This window comes from Ochlerotatus camptorhynchus, unplaced genomic scaffold (assembly GCF_037179485.1).
Source record: "Ochlerotatus camptorhynchus isolate MF236.1 unplaced genomic scaffold, CSIRO-AGI_Acam_v1.1 ptg000309l, whole genome shotgun sequence".
NCBI lineage: Eukaryota > Metazoa > Arthropoda > Insecta > Diptera > Culicidae > Ochlerotatus > Ochlerotatus camptorhynchus.
In genome coordinates this window covers 620,149-641,237 of record NW_027040797.1, presented here as the reverse complement: position 1 = coordinate 641,237, position 21,089 = coordinate 620,149, and the positions used below count along the sequence as shown (strand labels likewise).

The 21,089-nt window shown below is 37.8% G+C and overlaps 1 protein-coding gene across 2 annotated transcripts in view; it reads left to right on the top strand.

The window, feature by feature from the left end:
• Positions 1 to 20,549, top strand: part of Nasp (Nuclear autoantigenic sperm protein) — a 47,187-nt gene extending 26,638 nt beyond the window's left edge. The window contains exons 1-4 of one of the 2 annotated variants that reach the window (XM_065229202.1): positions 3,639 to 3,659; positions 13,125 to 13,870; positions 13,937 to 14,211; positions 20,109 to 20,549. In XM_065229202.1, coding sequence (XP_065085274.1) covers positions 13,150 to 13,870; positions 13,937 to 14,211; positions 20,109 to 20,360 — 1,248 coding nt within the window. In that variant the 5' untranslated portion in view covers positions 3,639 to 3,659; positions 13,125 to 13,149 and the 3' untranslated portion in view covers positions 20,361 to 20,549. Of the gene's footprint in view, positions 1 to 3,638; positions 3,660 to 13,124; positions 13,871 to 13,936; positions 14,212 to 20,108 lie in introns of those variants that run through there. The other variant, XM_065229201.1, reaches the window with a different exon arrangement.
• The last annotated feature ends 540 nt before the right edge of the window (positions 20,550 to 21,089 follow it).

The following is a 21,089-nucleotide window of genomic DNA, read 5'->3' as shown; positions in this document are numbered from 1 at the left end:
AACACAGCAAAAATGAGAGCAGAATTTTACACTGTTGAATCAAACGGAAAACTAATCCTGCTTTCAATAAAATCAATTTGATTTCTGATTTTGCATTCATAATGTTTAACTGAACACAGGCCTGGCGTAAATGGTATGCATCCATGCTTCTCATGCTGAAAGACTTGAACTTAAATCTCACCCGGGCAAGTTTCGAATGACCTAAAATGTATTAAACAAAACAAATAAACAATAATCGTTAGTTCAACGACAGATGAACATAAATTAACTTTTAAACAAGACGTGAACACTCGGAAAAAATCCGTTCCCGAAAACGGGAACGGACCGCGAACAAAAAATCACGGCCAGCTACAAACAAACAAAATTTTCTCAAATATACACCGTGAACTATGGTTCACGGCTGTGGTTCACGAATATGGGAACTCTTTTTTTTCCCGTGCAGCAGAACTTAAAGTTAAGTTGCTTTCATTTAAAAAGGCTTGACTGCATAATGAAAGCACAATATGATATCAGACTTATGTCTTGACAATTGAAATCAAAATAAGTTTTCATTATGATAGGAACTGCAAACTTTAATATCGATTTGCTTTCATTTTGTTAACTGACTTTGCTCGGGTAAGCACCCATACATCACAAATGTTCTTCTAATTTAAACTCACACATTCAAACCGGTCTGCAAGTATGATAACGTCCAAGCGTACCAGACTGCTGTTTCCGTGTTGCTCCCGTTTGGCGCGTGACTGCTGAATGTTTCAATTACAACTAGCGGTGCAAACCGCCATATATTGTGGAAAATTTGTGGTATGTTTCAAGAGATGATAGAAGGTCTGCTTGGCTTACATCAGGCATTTGACCATTCACAAACATGCCACCCGCCACCCAAAAAAGCTCGCTTTTAGTTACACTATTTAACGAGTGTTGTCTTGGTAGTGATATCGACATGCATAGAAATCAATGCATTTGGGATTTGGCAGACCATCCGAATTTAATCCTTTTTAAGGCAAAACAAGGTCGAAGATTTAATTGAGCCATACTATAAAATAGTATATTCACTTGTGGTCTGGAGTAAACAAGTACAGCTATAATGTGACCATAAAATCTATAAATATTTTTTAAATTATTTACACCTGTGTCGTGCACAGGTTGCACATGTATAAACAAATATTAATATATAAACAAACAATATTACAAAGCCATAACTTTTGGCAATCGAGCGTACACACGCTCGAACATGAAACCATGAAATCACAAGTCACAACATTAAACCTAGGGGGCAGCCAGTATTTATGTCTATGCAAAAATGACGTGATTAAAAAGAAATCAATTTTTTATTGAAATACCAGTAATACCAGAAATACCTACCGAAAAAATCACGATTCCCAATTCTAATGAAGCTAGTCCGATTTCCTAAGGAACAGCTATTATGGTGTGTTCCAATTGGAATCCCATATGCCATAATTGTAACACACCGTAATAGGCACGTATAACTGAAGCATCTACCATAAATATAAAATTTCCTATTAAATTTTAAATATTTCATTCCCGAAAATTTTACTCTGTGTAGAACTATCAATAAATTAGAAGACATTTCCAGTGAAAGCTGATAGACACTTTTTGGAGAGATTCAAAATAACTTCCAGGGAAGTCCGAAAAAACTTCCGGGCAAATTTTCAGAGGAAGTTGACTCACATCCAGGATGGAAGGCATTTTTTGGGGAAGTCGGAAGAAACTTTCAGAGGAAAAAGAATATTGGTTTTCGCGCGTGCATAAGTGAAAATAAGATTCATCACGTTTCAATAACCCTTTAAGGAATATTGTAAGTAATTTGAAAATTCTGGTACAAGAATTTAGTCCAAGTAGTTGTGTTCCTGTAGCATCGCAATCGCGTTAGTCGGATTATGCTTTGGTCGCTCGGTTTGCCAAGACAACATAATAATCTGTATTTCTTCATATTTTCCAGAGCTTTTTTAAACAAGAATCTTAACTCTTAGATCACATATTTCTAGGTTTAACACAGATTATACAGATTTTTTTTATTTATGAGTTGAAGCTATAAATTATAGTTAAACATATAAAAAAGGATGCTTAATTTGTTAAATAGTAGAAATGGATGTAATGTCGGCCTCATTGCCCCTAATTTGGGCCCATACATAAATTAAGCAAATTAAATCAAATTGATAAATAGTAGATTTTTAGCGATGGGCCCAATCTTAGATCCATAGGCCAACATTAGAGTTGTACTTCTTTTTTTTATAGTCACTTTAACGCTCTTAGGTAATTTGTGACTTGTCCGGGGGTGAGATTTGAACTCGTGACTTTGGCGTGAGAGGTATGAGTGCTAACCACTACGCCGGCGTCGCCCCCTCAAGTGTTGTACTTTCATTCGTACGACAATAGCAATTTTATAGAATCTAACTAAAATGTGAGAAAGTAAACATGTTCCTAAAACGCAACGCATCGTCACTCGTGACAATCAACAATAGAATATTCCTTTTGGATGCACTGATCCCATGTAGCCGTCATGTCCTTGGTGAAAGGGAAAGGAGTAATGAAATATGTGAAAGCGTGTGTAATGAAGAATCCATCCGTAGTAACAGCAGCTTGTGCAATACGCTTGCAGTGAATGAAAATCTTACCTGATTAGCTTTACTGGTCTAGATGTAGTAGTGTTTGAGCTTTTGTTACGTGCATTTAATCCTTTTCTTTTGAAGAAAATCAGAATCTTTGTTGTTACGTCGTTCTAAAGGAAGTGGCTAGGTGTGATTTTTTTCTAATGCAGCATAAATTGAGTACCAATAATAAGAACACTTTTTCTTTTTAATAGCTTTTTGTGGTGATGTGAAACTGGTTGTTGCTTTGATATTTTCTACGCTATACGAATTTTATGTTTAACCATGCAAAGCACACAACACACGATACGGCAGCGATAATTTCGTGGTAGTAGAAAAACTTTGAAACTTAAATTTATAGGCAGCTAATTTCAGCGATTTTTGTTGGTATTGCACTTTTTCGACAACAAGGAACGTGAAAAACTTTTTCGCTTTTACCCTACGTCGACTGCGCTTCAATTGGTAGATCCCTGTTGAAGAGCTCTGACAAACTTTCTCATATCCTTTCTTCTCACGGTTTTCCTTTTTCTCGATCACATTTAGCCAAATAAACGCTCCGATAGATGAAAATACTAGAAGGCAAAGCGGTACCAAGTTTAGAAAAACAAATACTAGTTCCCACTTTTCTTTGGATCCTTAAATTTTCAACCCTGTTTTTTTCTTTTCTTTTCAATGCTGTTCTACCGTAACAGGACGGACTATATAGATTGTAAGTCCTTTCGTGCCGAGTGCTCGCGATACTATAGTCCGTGTTGGGCGAAATAGCTCCCTCCGAGACCGTGGAAAATTGGTTTTCGCCCTGTGTTTACAGAGAGGTTTTCCCGCACTCACACACACGGTAGCGGGTGTCTGGTCCAAAAGCGTGCGCACTAAGAATGGAGCGAAAAATCAATAGCACGAACTGTTTATTGTTTTGTGTCATTTTTCGACCGGCAATCTATCTCCACAGCGTGTTAAGTGTGCTTCTAGTTCAGGCTAACCAATATGTGATAATTACGCGTATGGTGTGTCCTTCCTGTGTACTAGTTCTGTGACCATCTTTCCGAGAAGGTACATATTCATTATTTTTTATAGTAGTGGCTTGTTTCGATTAGTTCCCAAACATCAACTAGGATACAATCGGTTGATGCCTATTTGACGCTTGATACAAACAAATTGTCTGCGGGTCTGTGTACATATATTGAAACTTCCTTTCTTATTGACTAACAAAGGTCACCGTGCACAGTTGCCAGAGTCGTCAAGTTTAGTGAACTCGGTGATAAATTGTTGTCCTATTCATAATTTATGAGCTTTGTGTACAGGCTTACCGATGCAAAGTCTAAAAGGCTGTTTCTCTGCATTGGAATATCGTAGAGCATATTTTATTATCGGTGTGGAATTGTGGCTCATGTCATGTCTTTGTTGAAAACAGTGTTGTGACCCTTTTTATCCAAAGCAAGAGAAGATGTAGATATAATTTAATCAAATTCTTCACTTTACGTGACACACAGGAATCCTCCGAATAGCACGGTGTGTGTGGTGCCGTTCACCCATCGCAATTTTTCGGCTGTCCTTCATCCAATTGAGCGGTTTTTTTTTGTGCGGGACAACCATAAACTTGCGACCTACAGAAAATCAGCTCAATTGGTTGGAAGATAGCTGAGAAATTGCGGTGGGTGGACGGCACCACACACACCGCGCTATTCGGGGAAATTCCTGTAAACATATATCTACAATTGTATATTTTACTGTCTATTTTTTGGAGCTTTCGAAGCTTTTAGACTTGAATAATTGATAAAATGTGTAATACTAGCTTCATTGAACAGTGGGTAAGAATGAAAACTAGCAGAACTAAATTTAAAAATCCTGGGATAGCATCCAATTAAATTAACGTCTTCAACAATGTTTCTGCGCTTAGTTTGGGCTATAATTGGAAGGATAAAAATAGTTAATTTTTTGCCGTATATATGACGCTGTGACCTAATTTTTTTTATTATTTAGCGCTCTAGATTTGCCGCCTACAGTTACATCCAACTGCCTTAAATTCTTCAGTACTTTAAAAAAGTTTTCTGGAAAACAAAATTACCATCTGGATGTTATAGATGAACATTGATAAAAGTATTCATTAAAATAAATTCATAGAAACTTACTGTACTATAACTGTGAATTTCAAATGAATTTTACGAAACTCCTATACCTTAGTTATTATAAATTATCAAATGGTTCTGGCCATGGTAATGCTCCACCTATATGACTAAGGGCTGTTCATAGTGGGCAGCTTACGACTTCAACGGCCCATACAAATTTTTCAAAAGTATGTTTGAACAACTGTCTAGCAAGGGGTTATCAAAATCGCCAAAAAAATCGTCTACGTAGTTTAAGAACAGCCCCTTATGGCTTCTCTATTCGTTATGTCATGAAAGTTTAATGGATTCCAGAATGTTCGGTTAGGCCGTTCGTAGCGGCTATAATAGGGGCTCGGTGGCCAAGTGGCGACCGTTTTGATTACTGACCAGAAGATCATGGGTTAAAGTCCTAGCTCCTTTTTACCGTGAAGGTAATTAATTCTCCGCACTTAACAAGAGAATAAAGTCTTTCTCTCAAAAGAAAATTTGGGTTCAACATAAAATATCTCGAAATCCTTGCCATATGGTCTTCAGCTAAGTTGTTCAGATAACCATGGTCTTACGGATGGTGTTCATATTAGCTCAGAACTCTCTCACTTTGTGGCACTAGCGTGCATGTGGACTTTCTGAATATGCTGTGCCCCATATACACCCAACCGCGGGGTTGTAAGACCGCATGAACCAAGGATGCGATATACCTAGCTGCGATCCGATGCAATAATGGAAAAAGAAAAATGTGCAGTGTTTAGTGAGTGAAATGAATCATGTCGAAAAAAAAAGGCTGCCGAACTGAGGGACTCAAACCACGAACGTTGCTATTATCATACTTGTGCTTTCTCCATTGCTCTCTCCACGCTTCTGAATATGGATAGCCTAAAAGCAAACAAGAAGCGCTCATTTCCTCTCATACTCGACTTCGTATGCTTTTTCTGTTGGAGAGATTCGAGGCAAGTGTGTGCGTCGTTCTACAATGTTACAAATAAAAAGCTTACTGGTAAAGGGTGATACGGTCAAAATTTGGTCAATATCAACTTGACGTATTTCTTTCAATTTTGCATTTAAAAAACCTGAACACCCCTCATTTTGAAGGTGTGTGTGTGTAGAATGTTGCTCCTATTTTGATTTTGGAATTCACTCTTCAGTTGTCAAAATGCCGTCCTAACAAGAAGAGCAGCGTATCAAAATTTTGCTCGCGCATCGCGAAAATCCGAGCTACTCGCACGCAAAGTTGGCAAAATCGCTAAAAGTTGCCAAATCAACCGTTACAAATGTAATTAAAGTGTTTGGGGAACGTTTGTCGACAGCCAGGAAGTCTGGATCGGGGGAAAATCGAAAACCGGAAGCCGCTGAGACGACAAAGAGAGTTGCCGGTAGTTTCAAGCGAAACCCTAACCTCTCTCTCCGAGATGCCGCAAATAAGCTGGGTGTATCGTCTACAACCGTGCATCGAGCAAAAAAACGAGCCGGACTATCGACTTACAAGAAGGTAGTGACTCCAAATCGCGATGATAAACAAAATACGACGGCCAAAGCGCGATCCCGGAGGCTGTACACGACGATGCTGACGAAGTTTGACTGCGTGGTAATGGACGACGAAACCTACGTCAAAGCCGACTACAAGCAGCTTCCGGGACAGGAGTTTTATACGGCAAAAGGAAGGGGAAAGGTAGCAGATGTTTTCAAGCACATGAAACTGTCAAAGTTCGCAAAGAAATATCTGGTTTGGCAAGCCATCTGTACCTGTGGCTTGAAAAGCAGCATTTTCATAGCTTCCGGGACTGTCAACCAAGAAATTTACGTGAAAGAGTGTTTGAATAAACGTCTGCTGCCTTTCCTGAAGAAACACGGTTGTTCCGTACTGTTTTGGCCGGATTTGGCATCTTGCCATTACGGTAAAAAGGCCATGGAGTGGTACGCCGCCAACAACGTGCAGGTGGTTCCCAAGGACAAGAACCCTCCCAACACGCCAGAGCTCCGCCCAATTGAGAAATACTGGGCTATTGTCAAGCGGAACCTAAAGAAGACCAAAAAAACTGCTAAGGGCGAGCAGCAGTTCAAGGCAAACTGGCTTTCTGCGGCGAAGAAGATGGACAAGGTGGCTGTACAAAATCTGATGGCAGGGGTCAAGCGTAAGACCCGGCAATTCGGATTTGGAAAAGCGGAAGCCTAACTGAATATTTTTCCTGAATTTTATACTAATTGAACTTGAAAAAGAAATTTAATTTGATTTTTTAAATAAACGATTTCAACGATTTACACGCGTTTTCCCTTGACCAAATTTTGACCGTATCACCCTTTAGGTATAGTCGAAAGCGTAGATAGAACACGAAATAAAAAAAGATAAAAAACCATTACATCGCTTGTTAGGTCAACTTCTAACATTCGCTGCAATGTTCATGAATAGAGGATGATAGGAAATGGAATTAACATTCTTTTTATTTGTAATAAATTTTTGGTTTGCGTATAGTATGTGAGTATTTTCGGAACAGGGGTGACGTTTAGAGGCCGAAAAATTTTGAAATCCAAGATGACGGATATCTGTTTTAGAAAAACAGTCAAATATCTTTCAATATGGTCATTTTCCAAACGGTATAGAGATTGAAAATCGTTGTTGGGTCCCATTATGCAGGTTGGCAAGTGAACCAGGAAAACCGGGAAAAAGTCGGGAATTTATTTTCACCAGGAAAAACCGGGAAAACCCAGTCCACCAGGAAAATAATCTTGTTTGTATAATTTAAATAGGTTTTAAATTGTATGTATGTCAAAGTTTCTTTTTATAATCAGGTCAAAACTAACCATTTTGTTCTAGCTAAATCTTTCACACAACTAAACATTGATGAACAAAATTTACCCTGAGAATTTAGTAAATATATTTAGTATTTATTTTTAATTTAATTTTTTTCTCGAATCAATTGCATGTATGATTTGTGCTTAATTGATAGCAGACTTAAGCAGTGCCGACGCGTAACTACTTTGAAGTACCTGTTCAACATGTTCAATAAAAAAGTTCTATTTCTAAAAACTTCAGATAAGGCCTTCGAACTTCATGCAAGTTCTACAAAATTCGGGAAAGTCTTACAAGTTGCAGGAAAATCCTGTGAACTACTGTGATGACCTACGACGGTCAGGAAATCTCTCCGAACCTTCAGCGAAGTTCTACAAATTTCAGAGAAGTCTTACGAACTTCAGGGAAGTCCTTTAATCTTTAGGGAATAACTACGAATTTTACAGAATTTTCTACAGATTTAATGTAACTTCTACGACATTTAGCAATTGCTTAAAACTTAAGGATAATCTTATGACACTTATGGATTTTTTCCGAGCTTCAGAGAAGTCTTCAATACTCTTGGGAAGTCGTCTGAACTTAACATAGTTCTCCAAGCTCAAAAAAGTTCCTAGAACTTCCGAGAAGTCGATTGAACTACAGGTAGTCCTACGAAATTCATGGGAGCTCTCCAAACATCAGGGAATTTCCAAGAAATTAAGGAAAGACCCACAAAGTTTTGGAAAACCCTTCGATATTCAAAGCCTTATGAACTTCAGGGGAGCTCTTCTAAATGTAGGGTCCTCATATATTCAGTTAAGTCCTTCAAACTTCAGGGATTCCTACGAACTTCGTGGTACTTCTACGATATTTAAGAAATTCCCATGAATTAAAAAAAAAAAACTCCGAACTTCAGGGAAGTCCTAAGATCTTAAAAAAAAAGTCCTTCGAACTTCGGGGAAGTCCCATGAAATTCAGGCAATACAAACTTCAATGAACCCTTCAGGAAAGACCTTAACGCTTCAGGGGAGTTCTACGAACTTTAGGGACTTTCTGCGAACTTCAACAGTCAGTCTTTTTAATAATAAGGGTTATCAAACCAGCGTTGTTTACGAAATCTTTTAATAATATGATTTTGAAATCATGTTGTAATCAAAATTCCGCTAAATAAGATCCTTAATCGTTGACAATTTGCGGAAAATTTAAATTAACTGGAAATCCAAAAAAATTGTTAGAAGCAAAGGTTTGTTTAAAGAGTCCTCATTCATATCACACTTCGCAATTTCACCTTGAGATAAACTAGCCCGTTGGCTAAAAATCTCAATAATAAAGTTAAAAAATCGCATTTTCAAAAACAGAAATCTCAAGATTTAGGTGCTTATAGATCTCAAAATTTCAGACATTAGATAGGGCTCCGTGCTAGTCCGTCGTATCTCAGCTTTTCTTCGTCATACACCCCTAAAGTCGTTCATTTTACGGGTTATCGGAAATGTTTCAGTGTCAATCGTAATTAATCTTGTAAGCAAAAATGTTTTTGCAAAAACATGAGTGAAAACGCTTTGCTATTATAATTTTAGCACATAGAACGGAAATAGGCGCCATAATACGACGAAGTAGCGCGGCTCCCTACTAGCTTCTTTACAGCAAACAATCAGATAAAGAATTCACGGGCATTCACAAGAACCTTAATACCTATTTTGGTTTGTGAAATTCCGCATTGCGCGAAGAATGATGGTGCAAGGATTCACTTTATTTTTTTTAATTAAAAATTGTTTTTTTTAAGTAGGGGAAATGACGGCTTTGACATGACAGACTATTTTCGGCAACCCAAATTGAAACACTATTTTCACTGGATTTTCTTACGAAAACACTTCGCTGAATGCATGCAAACGATTCTTTATGCTTTCACCTTCAAATTGACTATATTTTTACCACTGAGAAAAAGCAATCTAGCAAGGTTTTCTTGAAATGCAACACACGCACTACAAATTGTAGCTGATTTCGAGTTGCCGATAATAGAACAGCAGATTTACATGCAGTTCAAATGGAACGGTTGCCGAAGAAAAACTGGTTGCCGACAATACTCGCTCTCACTAGAGAAGATTGGAGCTTTGTAAAAGCGTTTCAAAACAGTTTTTGACAATTCTTTCGACTGAAATTGTTAGAGCACCTGGCAGCAAAAGATTGTAAACAAACCAATACTGCATATGTGTGCGTTCCTTAGAGAAAAAGGCTATAGAAAGAAGGTCGCTGCTTAGGTTGCCGAGAATACGTAAATTCCCCTACATGGTTTTTAAAACCAGAACATTTTTAAATCATTGACCAGGGAAACCAGGGAAAAACCAGGAATTTCAAAATGGAAATTCACTTGCCACCCTGATTATGGAATTCAAGATGGCTGTCGGGTGCCTTCCATTCATTTTGGCTAAGAAAATGTTTTAAGAAATTATGGAATAATAAGATATTATGAAAATATTTTGTTTGTGTAAGCAACAACAAAATATTGTGAAGTTTGTGTCTGACGCATAATACCTGCCAATTTTGCTACATTAGCGTCGCAATAAGCGATTTTGTCATTTATCTCACCCACTCTTCGCTCTTCACTCTTCGCGAAGAGGCGATCAGAAAATCGCTCATTGTGACTCTGTTAAAGCAAAATTTGCATGTTTTGTGTGTCAAACATAAACTTTACAATACATATTTTCTTGTTACTTACACATACAAAATATTATCATAATATCTTATTATTCCATAATTTCATAAAACATGTTTTTCGCCAAAATGAATGGAAGGCCCAGATGACTGTCATTGGTTTTAGAAATACTGCTAAACAGTGCTGATAAAAATCATTTCTTCTACACTCAAATTAGCTGAAAATGAAGATATCCATAACAGATAGACTAACTACCTGTATGAATTTGTATTTTGACGTAACAACATTCTCTTGATCAAGGCAACCTCTGAGTATCGAATTCAACATTTGTTTTTCTTCATTCGTGACTGGATTTTAATTACCGCTTGTTGTCAATCTTAATGTTCGTCTTCATCTTGGTGGGGATGATTTTGAGGATCAAATGCAAAACGATTATTTTCATCATCAAATATTGCGCTGAAGAACGTGTCGTGTTGGTTTTTATACACAGATCGATGGCAAATTCTTGCCTTATGCTGAATTGATGATCATTTTGCCCAAAATTAATCTAATTATTTTGCTTTTGAGGATCGATTCTGATTTTGATAATTTTGGATTGGATAATCAAGCACTGGAGAATTCAACAAACGCGCATTCATTGACGTATAATGAACTCAATTGTTTATTTCGCGTGAAGATTATCAAATCAAACGCAAACAGTGGGTTGAACCGCTACTCCTTGCGTGTGGAATGATTAAAACAGACACTGCTGTCAAATACTCAACAATATGGGTATTTTCGGAACGTGGACGACGTGTAGATGTCAACATTTCATGTCCACCGCCATTTTGGAATCCAAGATCGTGTCCATCGGTTTTTGAAAAATAAACTCAAATTCTACAATGTGGGTATGTTAGTGGCGTCAGTGGTGTAGTGGTAAGCATGGCTTCCTCTCACTCCAAAGGGCCTGGGTTCTATTGCAGTCGGCGCCGTCGGGATTTTAGGTATAAAATCTCTGATCACGTCTTCCTTCGGAAAGGAAGAAAAGCCGTTGGTCCCCGGTCTATGAGTTGATGGGTCGATAGGTAGGGTCCACGTGTGGCAGCTGTCTCCCTGGCGTCGGTACACACTACGAAAATGTCATGTACATTTCGGTTCCCTGAGACCGACACATGTAAGCGGCATAAGAATCAGTTGAAAGAAACTGGAAAATCAATGCAATGAAACGTTCTATTCGTCGATTTGCTTATGTTTCGGTTTAAGAACACTTAATTTTACATGAAATGTTTGTTTACGTTCCACGATTTACGTCCAATATGGATTACGTCTCGTGTAAAATTATTTATTTCTAAGTGTGTAGCATTGGTACTCAGTACGGAAAACAAGATCGATGGGAAAAAATATGGGTATTTTTAGAACGGGGACGACGTGTATATGTACAACATCCATGTCCATCGCAAATATGGCGGAGATCGGTCAAATACCCTACAATATGGGAACGAAGACAACGTAGAGATTTCAACATTCGATGTCCGCCATTCCATTCCATCCAAAATGCCGATGGCCGCCGAAAAAAAAACTGTCAAATATCTTACAATATGGGTATTATCCGTACGAGGACAACGAGTAGTAGTAGTATATCAATATGTGCCACCATTTTGGAATCTAAGGTGGAGGCCATCGATTTAAGAGAAAAAAAATACAAGTGCCTTGCAATATGAGTGTTTTCAGAACGGGACTTAGTTATTTTGCAAGGATTTTTTTTAATTGCAATTCAATTATTTCGCAGTTTGTATCCAATTATTGAACACCCATAAAATAAGGCTAAATGAATCTTAGAATCACATCACCTCAGAACATCCCGGCGGCGCCGACTAGGATTGAACCCAGGCCTGCTGGGGTGAGAGGTAATCACGATCACCACTACACCTTCGGCGCCGCCCTGAGTCCACGTATTATTTTAAATGAGTTTGGGAACCACTGCTGTTTTCACTTTGTTGAACATAAGCATTATTTAATCCCACCCAAAACAAACACCGTCTAGCTGTTTGTTTTCTTTTAACCATCCCGTTATGGTAAGTATGTAGTAATTTTAAAATTGAATTCCTGAGGTATACTGGAATAAACACTCTATCTTGGTATAAAATGCAACCTTCTACCACCTCTAAGCTGTAACGCAAGGAAAATACAGACTACCAGGCTTTGTCAATCCTGTTTGGTCATCCATCTTACATTATTAACCAAGGTTCTGTCATCGCTAGTACGATGTTATGATTTGCAATTGTAAAATATAACGCTGTATTTGATTTATATTTTATTGTTATTGTATTGAGCGAAAGCAAATCTGAGTCTTAGCGCAAGAGTTTATTTTGGTGCAAAATGTGCAATAAACTATTTATAAAGATTGATAATTTGCACTTTAAAAATAATGACTTATGCAAAATATATATATATTTTTAAAAAAAACTAACGTTTATTTTCCTATGTTCTTATGAGTTTTATTCACATTTGCCCAGGCTAAAAACTTATGGTTGCGGGATGCAAAAATTTAAATTTCACTGCAGGATTGGCTGCGATTTGGCTAAAATGGCACTGCAGTGTAACATATTAAGGTGCCAGTTGAGATGTAAATGATCCAACAGGTGCTATTTGGCAAATATCCAGCTAGAGAAGCAAAGCAACCATCACTAGTGAGCAGTAGCACCAAGTTCTGCAGTACGTACTTATATTCAAAACTCAGGATGTAAACATGATTTTTTATGTGGTACATGATAATATTTGGATGCTGCCAGCAGTAGGTGTTTACATATATTTCGCTGGATCTATGTCAAGGCAAAGTTACCTCAATACATTTCTTCATTTGAATTTGTTTACTGCTTAGAAAATACCTTTAAGAAAAAGGCTTCGATGTTATATATCTTCAAGAAACGAGGATGGATTTGTTTATATTAAGACGTTTAAAGTTCAAAGCTCTGATAATTAATTCATTACTATCATTCTCTACTTTTCTTCAGATAAATTCAGAAATAAAAACGAAAAATGGCAGAAAAATCGGAAACTCTCGTGACGAAGGAAGAGAAGGTGGCAGAAGCGAAAGAGCTGTTTGGCCGTGGAAGTCGAAACTATTGCATGAAACAGTACTCAGAGGCTGCCGACGATCTTAGCGCTTGTTGCACCATCTACTCGGAGTTGTATGGTCCGACGGCGGACGAATGTGGTTCAGTCTATTTGTTGTACGCCAAGTCCTTGATTGCTTTAGGCAAAGACGAGAACAATTTGATTGTACCGGGCGAAGGAGAAGAGGAGGAAGATGATGGAGATGAAGAGGGCGAAGACGGTGAAGAAGGTGATGAGGAGGGAGATGGCGAGGATGACGGGGAAGGAAAGGTTCCGGAAGGAGAGAAAGAAGACAAATCAGACAACAACAGCGAAGAGACAGCTGAGGCAGAGAAAGTTGAAAATAAAGAATCCAAAATAGATGACACAGCAGCAGCAGAATCCTCATCGAAAATGGAAGAAGAACCACAGCCTGGACCATCGACATCAAATGGTGAACAACAGCAAAATGAAGAAACGGAAGAAGATGAAGAGGAGAAGTGCGAGGGTAACTTGGAAGTGGCTTGGGAAATTTTGGAACTGGCGGTAAAAATCTTCGAAGGGCAAGGAGAATCATCTTTGGATAACTTGTCTGAATGTTACGCCGAATTGGCAAGCATTTCTTTGGAGAACGGAAATTTTGCTCTTGCTATCAGTGATTACAGTAAGCCACAGAATTTATGTTTTTAACGTATATTTCTCATAAGATAGTTGTAACAACATATTTCAGACAAAGCTCTGGCGGTGTATGATAAAACGGGCAAGTCTGACCGACGAGTCATTGCCGAAATTCACTATAAAATTGGTCTTTGCCATTTGATGCAAAATGAATATGACGACTCGATTAAGGCTTTCCGTGAGGCATGCAGCGAAATGGATAATGTCGTTCTGCAGGAAAAAGCTAAGGAACAGGACGACAAAACTGAGGCTGCAATTAAAAATCTTGAGGAAACCAAGCAGGAAGTTATGGAGAAAATAGCGGAAGTTGAAGATACTAAGAAGACGGTAAGTACTATGTTACTAGAGATGGTTGGTTACGGGTATTTTTACCCGACCCGTACCCGTACCAAATTTTTGGGTTTGGGTCGGGTTCCGGGTAACAACAAAAGTGGAATAGTCGGGTACGGGTATATCTTGTTTATTATCCAAAAATACTAATTTTTACTTTTTGGCCAATTTTTTCAACAAATTACACTATTATTCATGTGCCTTCACGAAAACAGAAACCATACAAAATAAGTATATGTGTTAATTGAACTGTAGATGATCAGGAACGGGTTTGTTTACCCAAAACGGTACGGGTAGAAAACTAAATTTTCGGTTTCGGGTCGGGTACGGGTATTTCAAAAATTACATTTGGGTTTCGGGTCGGGTACTGGTTCTTGAAAATTTTATGATTCGGGTACGGATTGGGTTCGGGTATTTTAAATTGCATACTCGATCATCTCTTATGGTACCACCTTGGAGTGTCCCAGGGAAGTATATTAGAGCCCCTTTTATTTATTGTGTATATTAATGACTTGCGACGTTTTTTACGATTTTGTGACATTCATCTTTTTGGAGATGATACTGTGTTATTCATTGCAGCTAAGGATATGTATGATGCCGTTTTACACTTGAATGAAGATTTACATTCTCTAAGCAGATGGTTGAAGTATAAGCAATTGAAATTGAATACAAGTAAAACTACATTTATGGTAATTTCGCGGAATGGAGTAAATGAGAACGTCTCTGTTGTAATTGATGATGAGACTATTGATCGCGTTCGCGAAATTAAATATCTTGGCGTGATTATTGATGACAAATTTAAGTTCAACTCTCACATTGACAATGTCATCATCAGTGTTGGAAAAGTTCGCGATATTTCACGAAGTTCTCCAAAGGAAAAGTTCGCGAGTCATAGTGATTTTTTGCGAACTTTTCCATCACTGGTCATCATGAACATTGCCAAGAAGTATGGAATTCTATGTCGATTAAAAAACGATTTAAATATTACCAGTCAAATACAGCTATACAAATCAATCAAATGAAACACAAATATTGAGATTACAGCGATTGCAGTGTAATATAATACGTTGATTTTGAGATGTAATAGATTCATTTCCTCAACTTTGATGCTAGACGCTTTGAAATGGTTGTCGGTGGAGCAGTGAATTGTATATTTAACTATGGTATTCACTACTACTAACATACACTAAAAGTTAACGATTTGCTGTGATCGAATTGAAAGAGGAAGTGACTCTCATAGATATAATGCTAGAAACGCGGATGAATAAGAACACCGCATTTATTGACCTGTGCTTTACAAAATTCATTGTATTTTAAAGGAATAAATGTTTTCAATTCGATGCCTAGACACATTAACTACACTTACAGAATTTAAGAGGCATGGCATTCAAAACGTAAAAGCTGTCTTTAACAATTATCTAATGAATTTATTTTTATTAATTAATCCTTATTCTAATGGGAGAGCAGTTCCACGTCAAATGACACATCGGAAAAACACGACCTTCTCCGATTTGCATAACATTTTGCAATCATTCACAGTTTTTTTTTTATGACTTGGGATTTTTGTTAAGGAAGCAATAGAAACGCAATATTTAAACGAAGAAATGCTTCATAAATCTTGGAAAAAATGCTCCTTTACTGCGTATGTACTCAACGGCAGAACCGTGTTCTTTTTAGTCAGAGGAGCGGAGCGACGGGCAATTATATTTTGCTGAAAAATCTCCTTTTAGAAGCTTATCCTAGACTGAGTCCTAGACCTTATCCTGTCTCCTTTTAGAAGCTTATCGTGCCAGTCGCTTCGCTCATCTGACTAAAAAACATGGGCAGGACAGTAAATCTTATTAGCTACGCAGTAAAGGTGCATTTTTCCAAGGTATATGAAGCATTTAATCGTTTTAATGTTACAAAACCCATTCTACCTTTGTGTTAATGTTCTGTTGTTGAAATATCCAATGAAAAACGAAATAAAAAAAGTGGTAAAAGTGCAACTATAGAGCATGACCATGCTGGAGGCAGCTGGGTTCGATCTCGGTTCGGTCTAGACATCGGGTTATTGGCAAATTTGTCGACCTCCCTGGACACACAATATATACTAATGCATAAATAATAATACCGGCTTAAAAAGCTCTCAATTAACAACTCTGTCGCAATTCGCATAACAGTCCCATGTGTCATTTTGGTGCTTTTGAGTTATCCTCAAAACTGTGATCCATTTATCATTGTCTTTAAAAATACTAAATGAAAAGTAGGGTTTGTTGCTGAAAACTGCGAAAAACAAATTCACTCGTATTGTCCTTCGTTCAAATTATTGGCATAATACTGCACGTTCACATCCTCAAATAAGTTCGCTTGGGGATTGTTTTTAAATCAATGTTAGGAAATATTTCTTTTAAAGACGTTCTCTAAAATAATATTTTCATTATTTTATTGAAATTTCAGACATGGGACGGTGGAGATTCGCGGTAGAAACTACCTGTTCCTCTCTTCATAATCTAATGTACAATGAGAAAATAAGGGACGGGATGTGCTCGCCACGATTTCCACTGTCCCTAATAATTACCTAATTCTATTCAAAACTAGACCATGCTGAACGCCTCTTCGGCGTTCGGCATAATGTCGTTTGGTATAATGGCCATTTGGCATAACGGTCCTAGTGACATAGGAATCATTCTTAACTCTGCTTTATCATTCAAGCCTCATTACTTCGACATCATTGAAAACGCTAACAGGCAACTCGGTTTCATCTTCAAGATTCCCGACGAGTTCCGTGATCCTGTCTACCTCAAAGCTGTATACCTTCGATCTTGGAATTTGGTGCCCATATCAAGCAGTATGGGTAGCGAGGATTGAGCATTTCCAAAAGTAATTCGTTCGTCATCACCTCCGGTCACCTTGCCTGGAATGATCCAATGAACCCTCCACACTACGAGGAGCTCCTGGGAAACCCTTGAACGTAGGCGGACGATTAGCCAGGCAGGGTTTGCAGCAATAGACAAAATCGATTCTCCAGGAGTTTTAGCTGAATTTAAAATTTATGCACCTAAACGAGTTCTTGGATCGAGGAGTTTCCTATATCTTGGACCCCGTGCTGCAAACTACGGCTTGCATGTTCCCGTCGGCTCGTTTTAAAAAGTTCTACCTGTATTTTGATTTCAACTGCACAGCAGCAACCTTTCGTCACCGGAACCAACGTAGACTGTTTAATAGGTGATAGTACCATAGACTAACACTAAGACCACGGGGTTCCAAAGAAACATGCTCAATCTTTTAGCTCAGGAAGTACCAAACCTTTAGTTTCAAGCTAATTGAAGCACCCCTTGAAACGTAGGAAAATCTACGAACTCTTTATTACATTCTGTCAAATTTATAAGGCGAATCTAAACAAACACAATTCTAGTACGAGAATGAGATACACTCAAGTAATGAGCCAGTTTAAAATCGTTAGTTTCGTATTTCAATGCTCGACATATGCTGCTGCGGTACTTCTTGGAAAACGTTTTTATTAGTCAGACCTGAAATTGTATTTTGATTTTTTTCTATTTAGTATTGTTTTTCATGCTAGTTTTTCGAAAGGTTGTGGGGTTTTTACGTCAATTTGTGCAAATCTTACATGCTAGTATAATATATAATATGCTTTTCCCCATCAGGAAAGCAGGGAAAAATCATATTAATTATTATAGTAGCATGTAAGATTTGCACAAATAGGGGTAACAACTCCATATCTTTTCGTAAAACTAGCATGAAAAACAATACCAAATAGGACAAAAGAAATATAACAAATACAACATACAATTTCTGGTCTGAATAATAAAAACGTTTCCAAGAAGTACCGCAGCAGCAGTGCGCAAAACATTCAGGTTCAATTAGTCATTTTCACATATATTTGAACAGCCATCCGCCTCATCATTCACTGCCTCGTGAGAGTCTGAATGATTGGGAAGTAAACGAGTCACTGACAGCAGAGCACTCAGTCAGTAGCTCAGTCAGCACGTTTATTCTTCCGTGATGGTACCCAATCCTTACTGTCAATGACTGAGCTTACATTTTCTATGGAAAAATGCCTCAAGTACATGCTGTGTGAGCAAAGGCAAGTGGTGTGAGTCGCCTGTTCGTGAGTGACTGAATGTTTTGTTGGATCTTTCATTGCCTCGTCCTTCACCGTTTGTTACATACGGTCTGGATACCCTAATAAACAAATACCATAAACGAACTGTATCACGGATGGGTAAACTATCCCACAAATGGATTGGATAATACCCCGAACACGTTGTTAAGCTCTCTTTTATGGTTATTTTTATTCGGGTAGAGCAATGAATTGAATAGAGCAGTGCTTTCACACTCAGCCTAAGCAGGCAAACATTTTATGCTCTGATTTAAATAACTTAAGTCAGATGAAGAAAATCAATAAATAAAAGTATTTTTTTTTTAAATCCTTATTGTATAATCAATGTTTGCTGCATGTTGAATATGCGTAAATCGAATATTGTATTCTGTATGCTGGAGCCATGCTAGGCTTCGAAACCTCTCAATGAATAACTCTGGAAATGCCTCAATATTCACAATCAAATCATTCAAATCTGCTCAAAACATGGCTCAAAACAACTCGTGCGCAGAAAGTAATCAACCAATTTGTCTAAAATTTTAAGTGGCCTCCCTTAGCTAAATCGGAAAATGTGCAGCTACAAACCAAGACCATGCGGAGGTGGCTGGGTTCGATGCCCGGTCCGGTCTAGGAATTGTTCGGGTTGAAAAAAAGCTAATATGCGATAAGCTTGAAATGCGAAGAAGAAGAAGAATAAGTTGTCTTCCATTTTAAATTTTAGAATATCTGCTCAGAGTAGTGATGCCACAAATACAGGTTCTGTGTTTTTTTTACACGAAAAATGTTGGTACCCGAGCAAAGTCGGATATCAAAATACTATCAAAATAGTAGGCTTTGGAGTTTTGACGTATTTAGAAGAGTTGTTTATTTTATCAAGATAAACAACTTTATCTAAGACGTCATGTCTTCAAAACGCCATTTCAATGCATTGTAAAAAGTTATAGAAAAAAAGCATATTCCACTAAAATGAAGAAATCTCAAAAACACCCAAATATACCTCTCTTCAATTTTAATATTTTCTTTATCGAGCATTGCTTAGTTGTTGCTGAAAATATCAGGTTGCAATTTTTTGGGCTTTGGTAAAAATTGCTTTTTTTTCGTGTTTTTGTTCAACAATATCTTTAAAATTTGAAGCTTAAGCTACTATGATTGTTGACAAAAGTTATTTATTTATTGCATTTGCATAAGAGAAAAATATAACATTATATGGTAGTATAATAAAAAAAAACATGCTTTCACAATTTTTTTTCTTTAACTCTATATAACTCGAAACCATAACTTTGAAACCAGGCTGTGGAAATTTTACGTCTTCAAAAGAGTTGTTTATTTTGTCAAGATAAACAACTTTGCCGGAGACATCAAGTCTCCAAAACTTCAGAGAAAGAAGTTAGATTGTGGCGTCATCTCTGCGGAAGAGTTTTGAACTATTTATTTATTTCAATAGATGGTCCTTATTATGATGCGAAACTTTGCCGAATACACCAAGTCGCGAAAATGCTTCGTTTCGGTGTTATTAATTTTGCTCCGCTAGATTGCATTCACAACTTTTTTCGTATGCCAAAATCTGTATTTGTGGCATCACAGATTCAGAGTCCTTTAGACCAGCAGATTTTCAAGCCACATTGGGTGCACAGAAGTGCAGAAGTGTCCCTGAAAGAAGTAACTTCTAACTTTTATTTAGTATGCAAGGCCATAGTCCTATAAAACATCGTCATATCCAAAACGTCAATCCCAAAAAACCAAAGCACCACCATGCTCATATAATTTCTTATCTTCTTGATTCTAATTGCAGTCGATCGAGGTAGTCAAACGTGAATTGTCCAAAATCATTGTCAAATGTGATAGCACGAACGGCTTTGATGGTGCCGGCCCTTCTTCATCTTCTTCTGCGACCAACGGAACTTCCTCCAGTGCAAAAAGTACCGAAAAACCCACCGACATCACTCACCTAATCAAACGTAAGAAACCGGACTCGGCCACCACCGAGATTGAAGGTTCTCCCGCTAAGAAGACGGCAGTTGAGGCAGACAAGAGCAGCGACTAAATTCGACGTATTCCGTTTCCTTCTTTTTGAATATTTACGTTTCTTTCTCTATCCTGTTATTCGCGATACTCCCAGTGAACAGTTTACCACTGTGAATTTTAAGTTATTTTTACCATCTTTCCTTTTTAAATAAGAAAATAGTTGTGATTGCAAGGTTAAATAATCGAAAATAAATTCATGTCTATGTATAAAACTGTTTGCCTTTTCGTCCCTTTTAAAACGTTTCATCGTTATATGAATCGGTGGGTATATTTGCCAAAAACTCGACAATCCTAGGTGTTTTTCGCCATGCCACATAACTGAAGAACCAACGGTACTACAGAGGGCAACTTTCGCTGCGACTTTCTTCCTGTCGACCCGCGTGTTTTCGCTAATTTGGATCATTATCTTATTAAGCCACATTAGTGTCGTTTCAAGGTTCGCATGAAGGTAGGTATGTAGAGTAACTTAAACTTACACTTAGCCGAGAAAAAAAATCCTACAGCGAAAGAAGTTTGAACATCAAATAATGCCACATTCACCTAACAGGTGATGTGTGTCACTATACTCTCGCTCTCATCTCAATTAGCGGTCACGCAAAGTGCGCCATGTCGGTACGAATTATCGGTTGGTAAGTAGTCGCAATGTTAAAACATTTACGCGCAAAGAGTGATGTTTTGTTACCCTTTCTTGTTTCTTGCTTGTTGCAGCCGGTATCTAATGTATTGCAGCTTTTGTACTAGTCTTTCC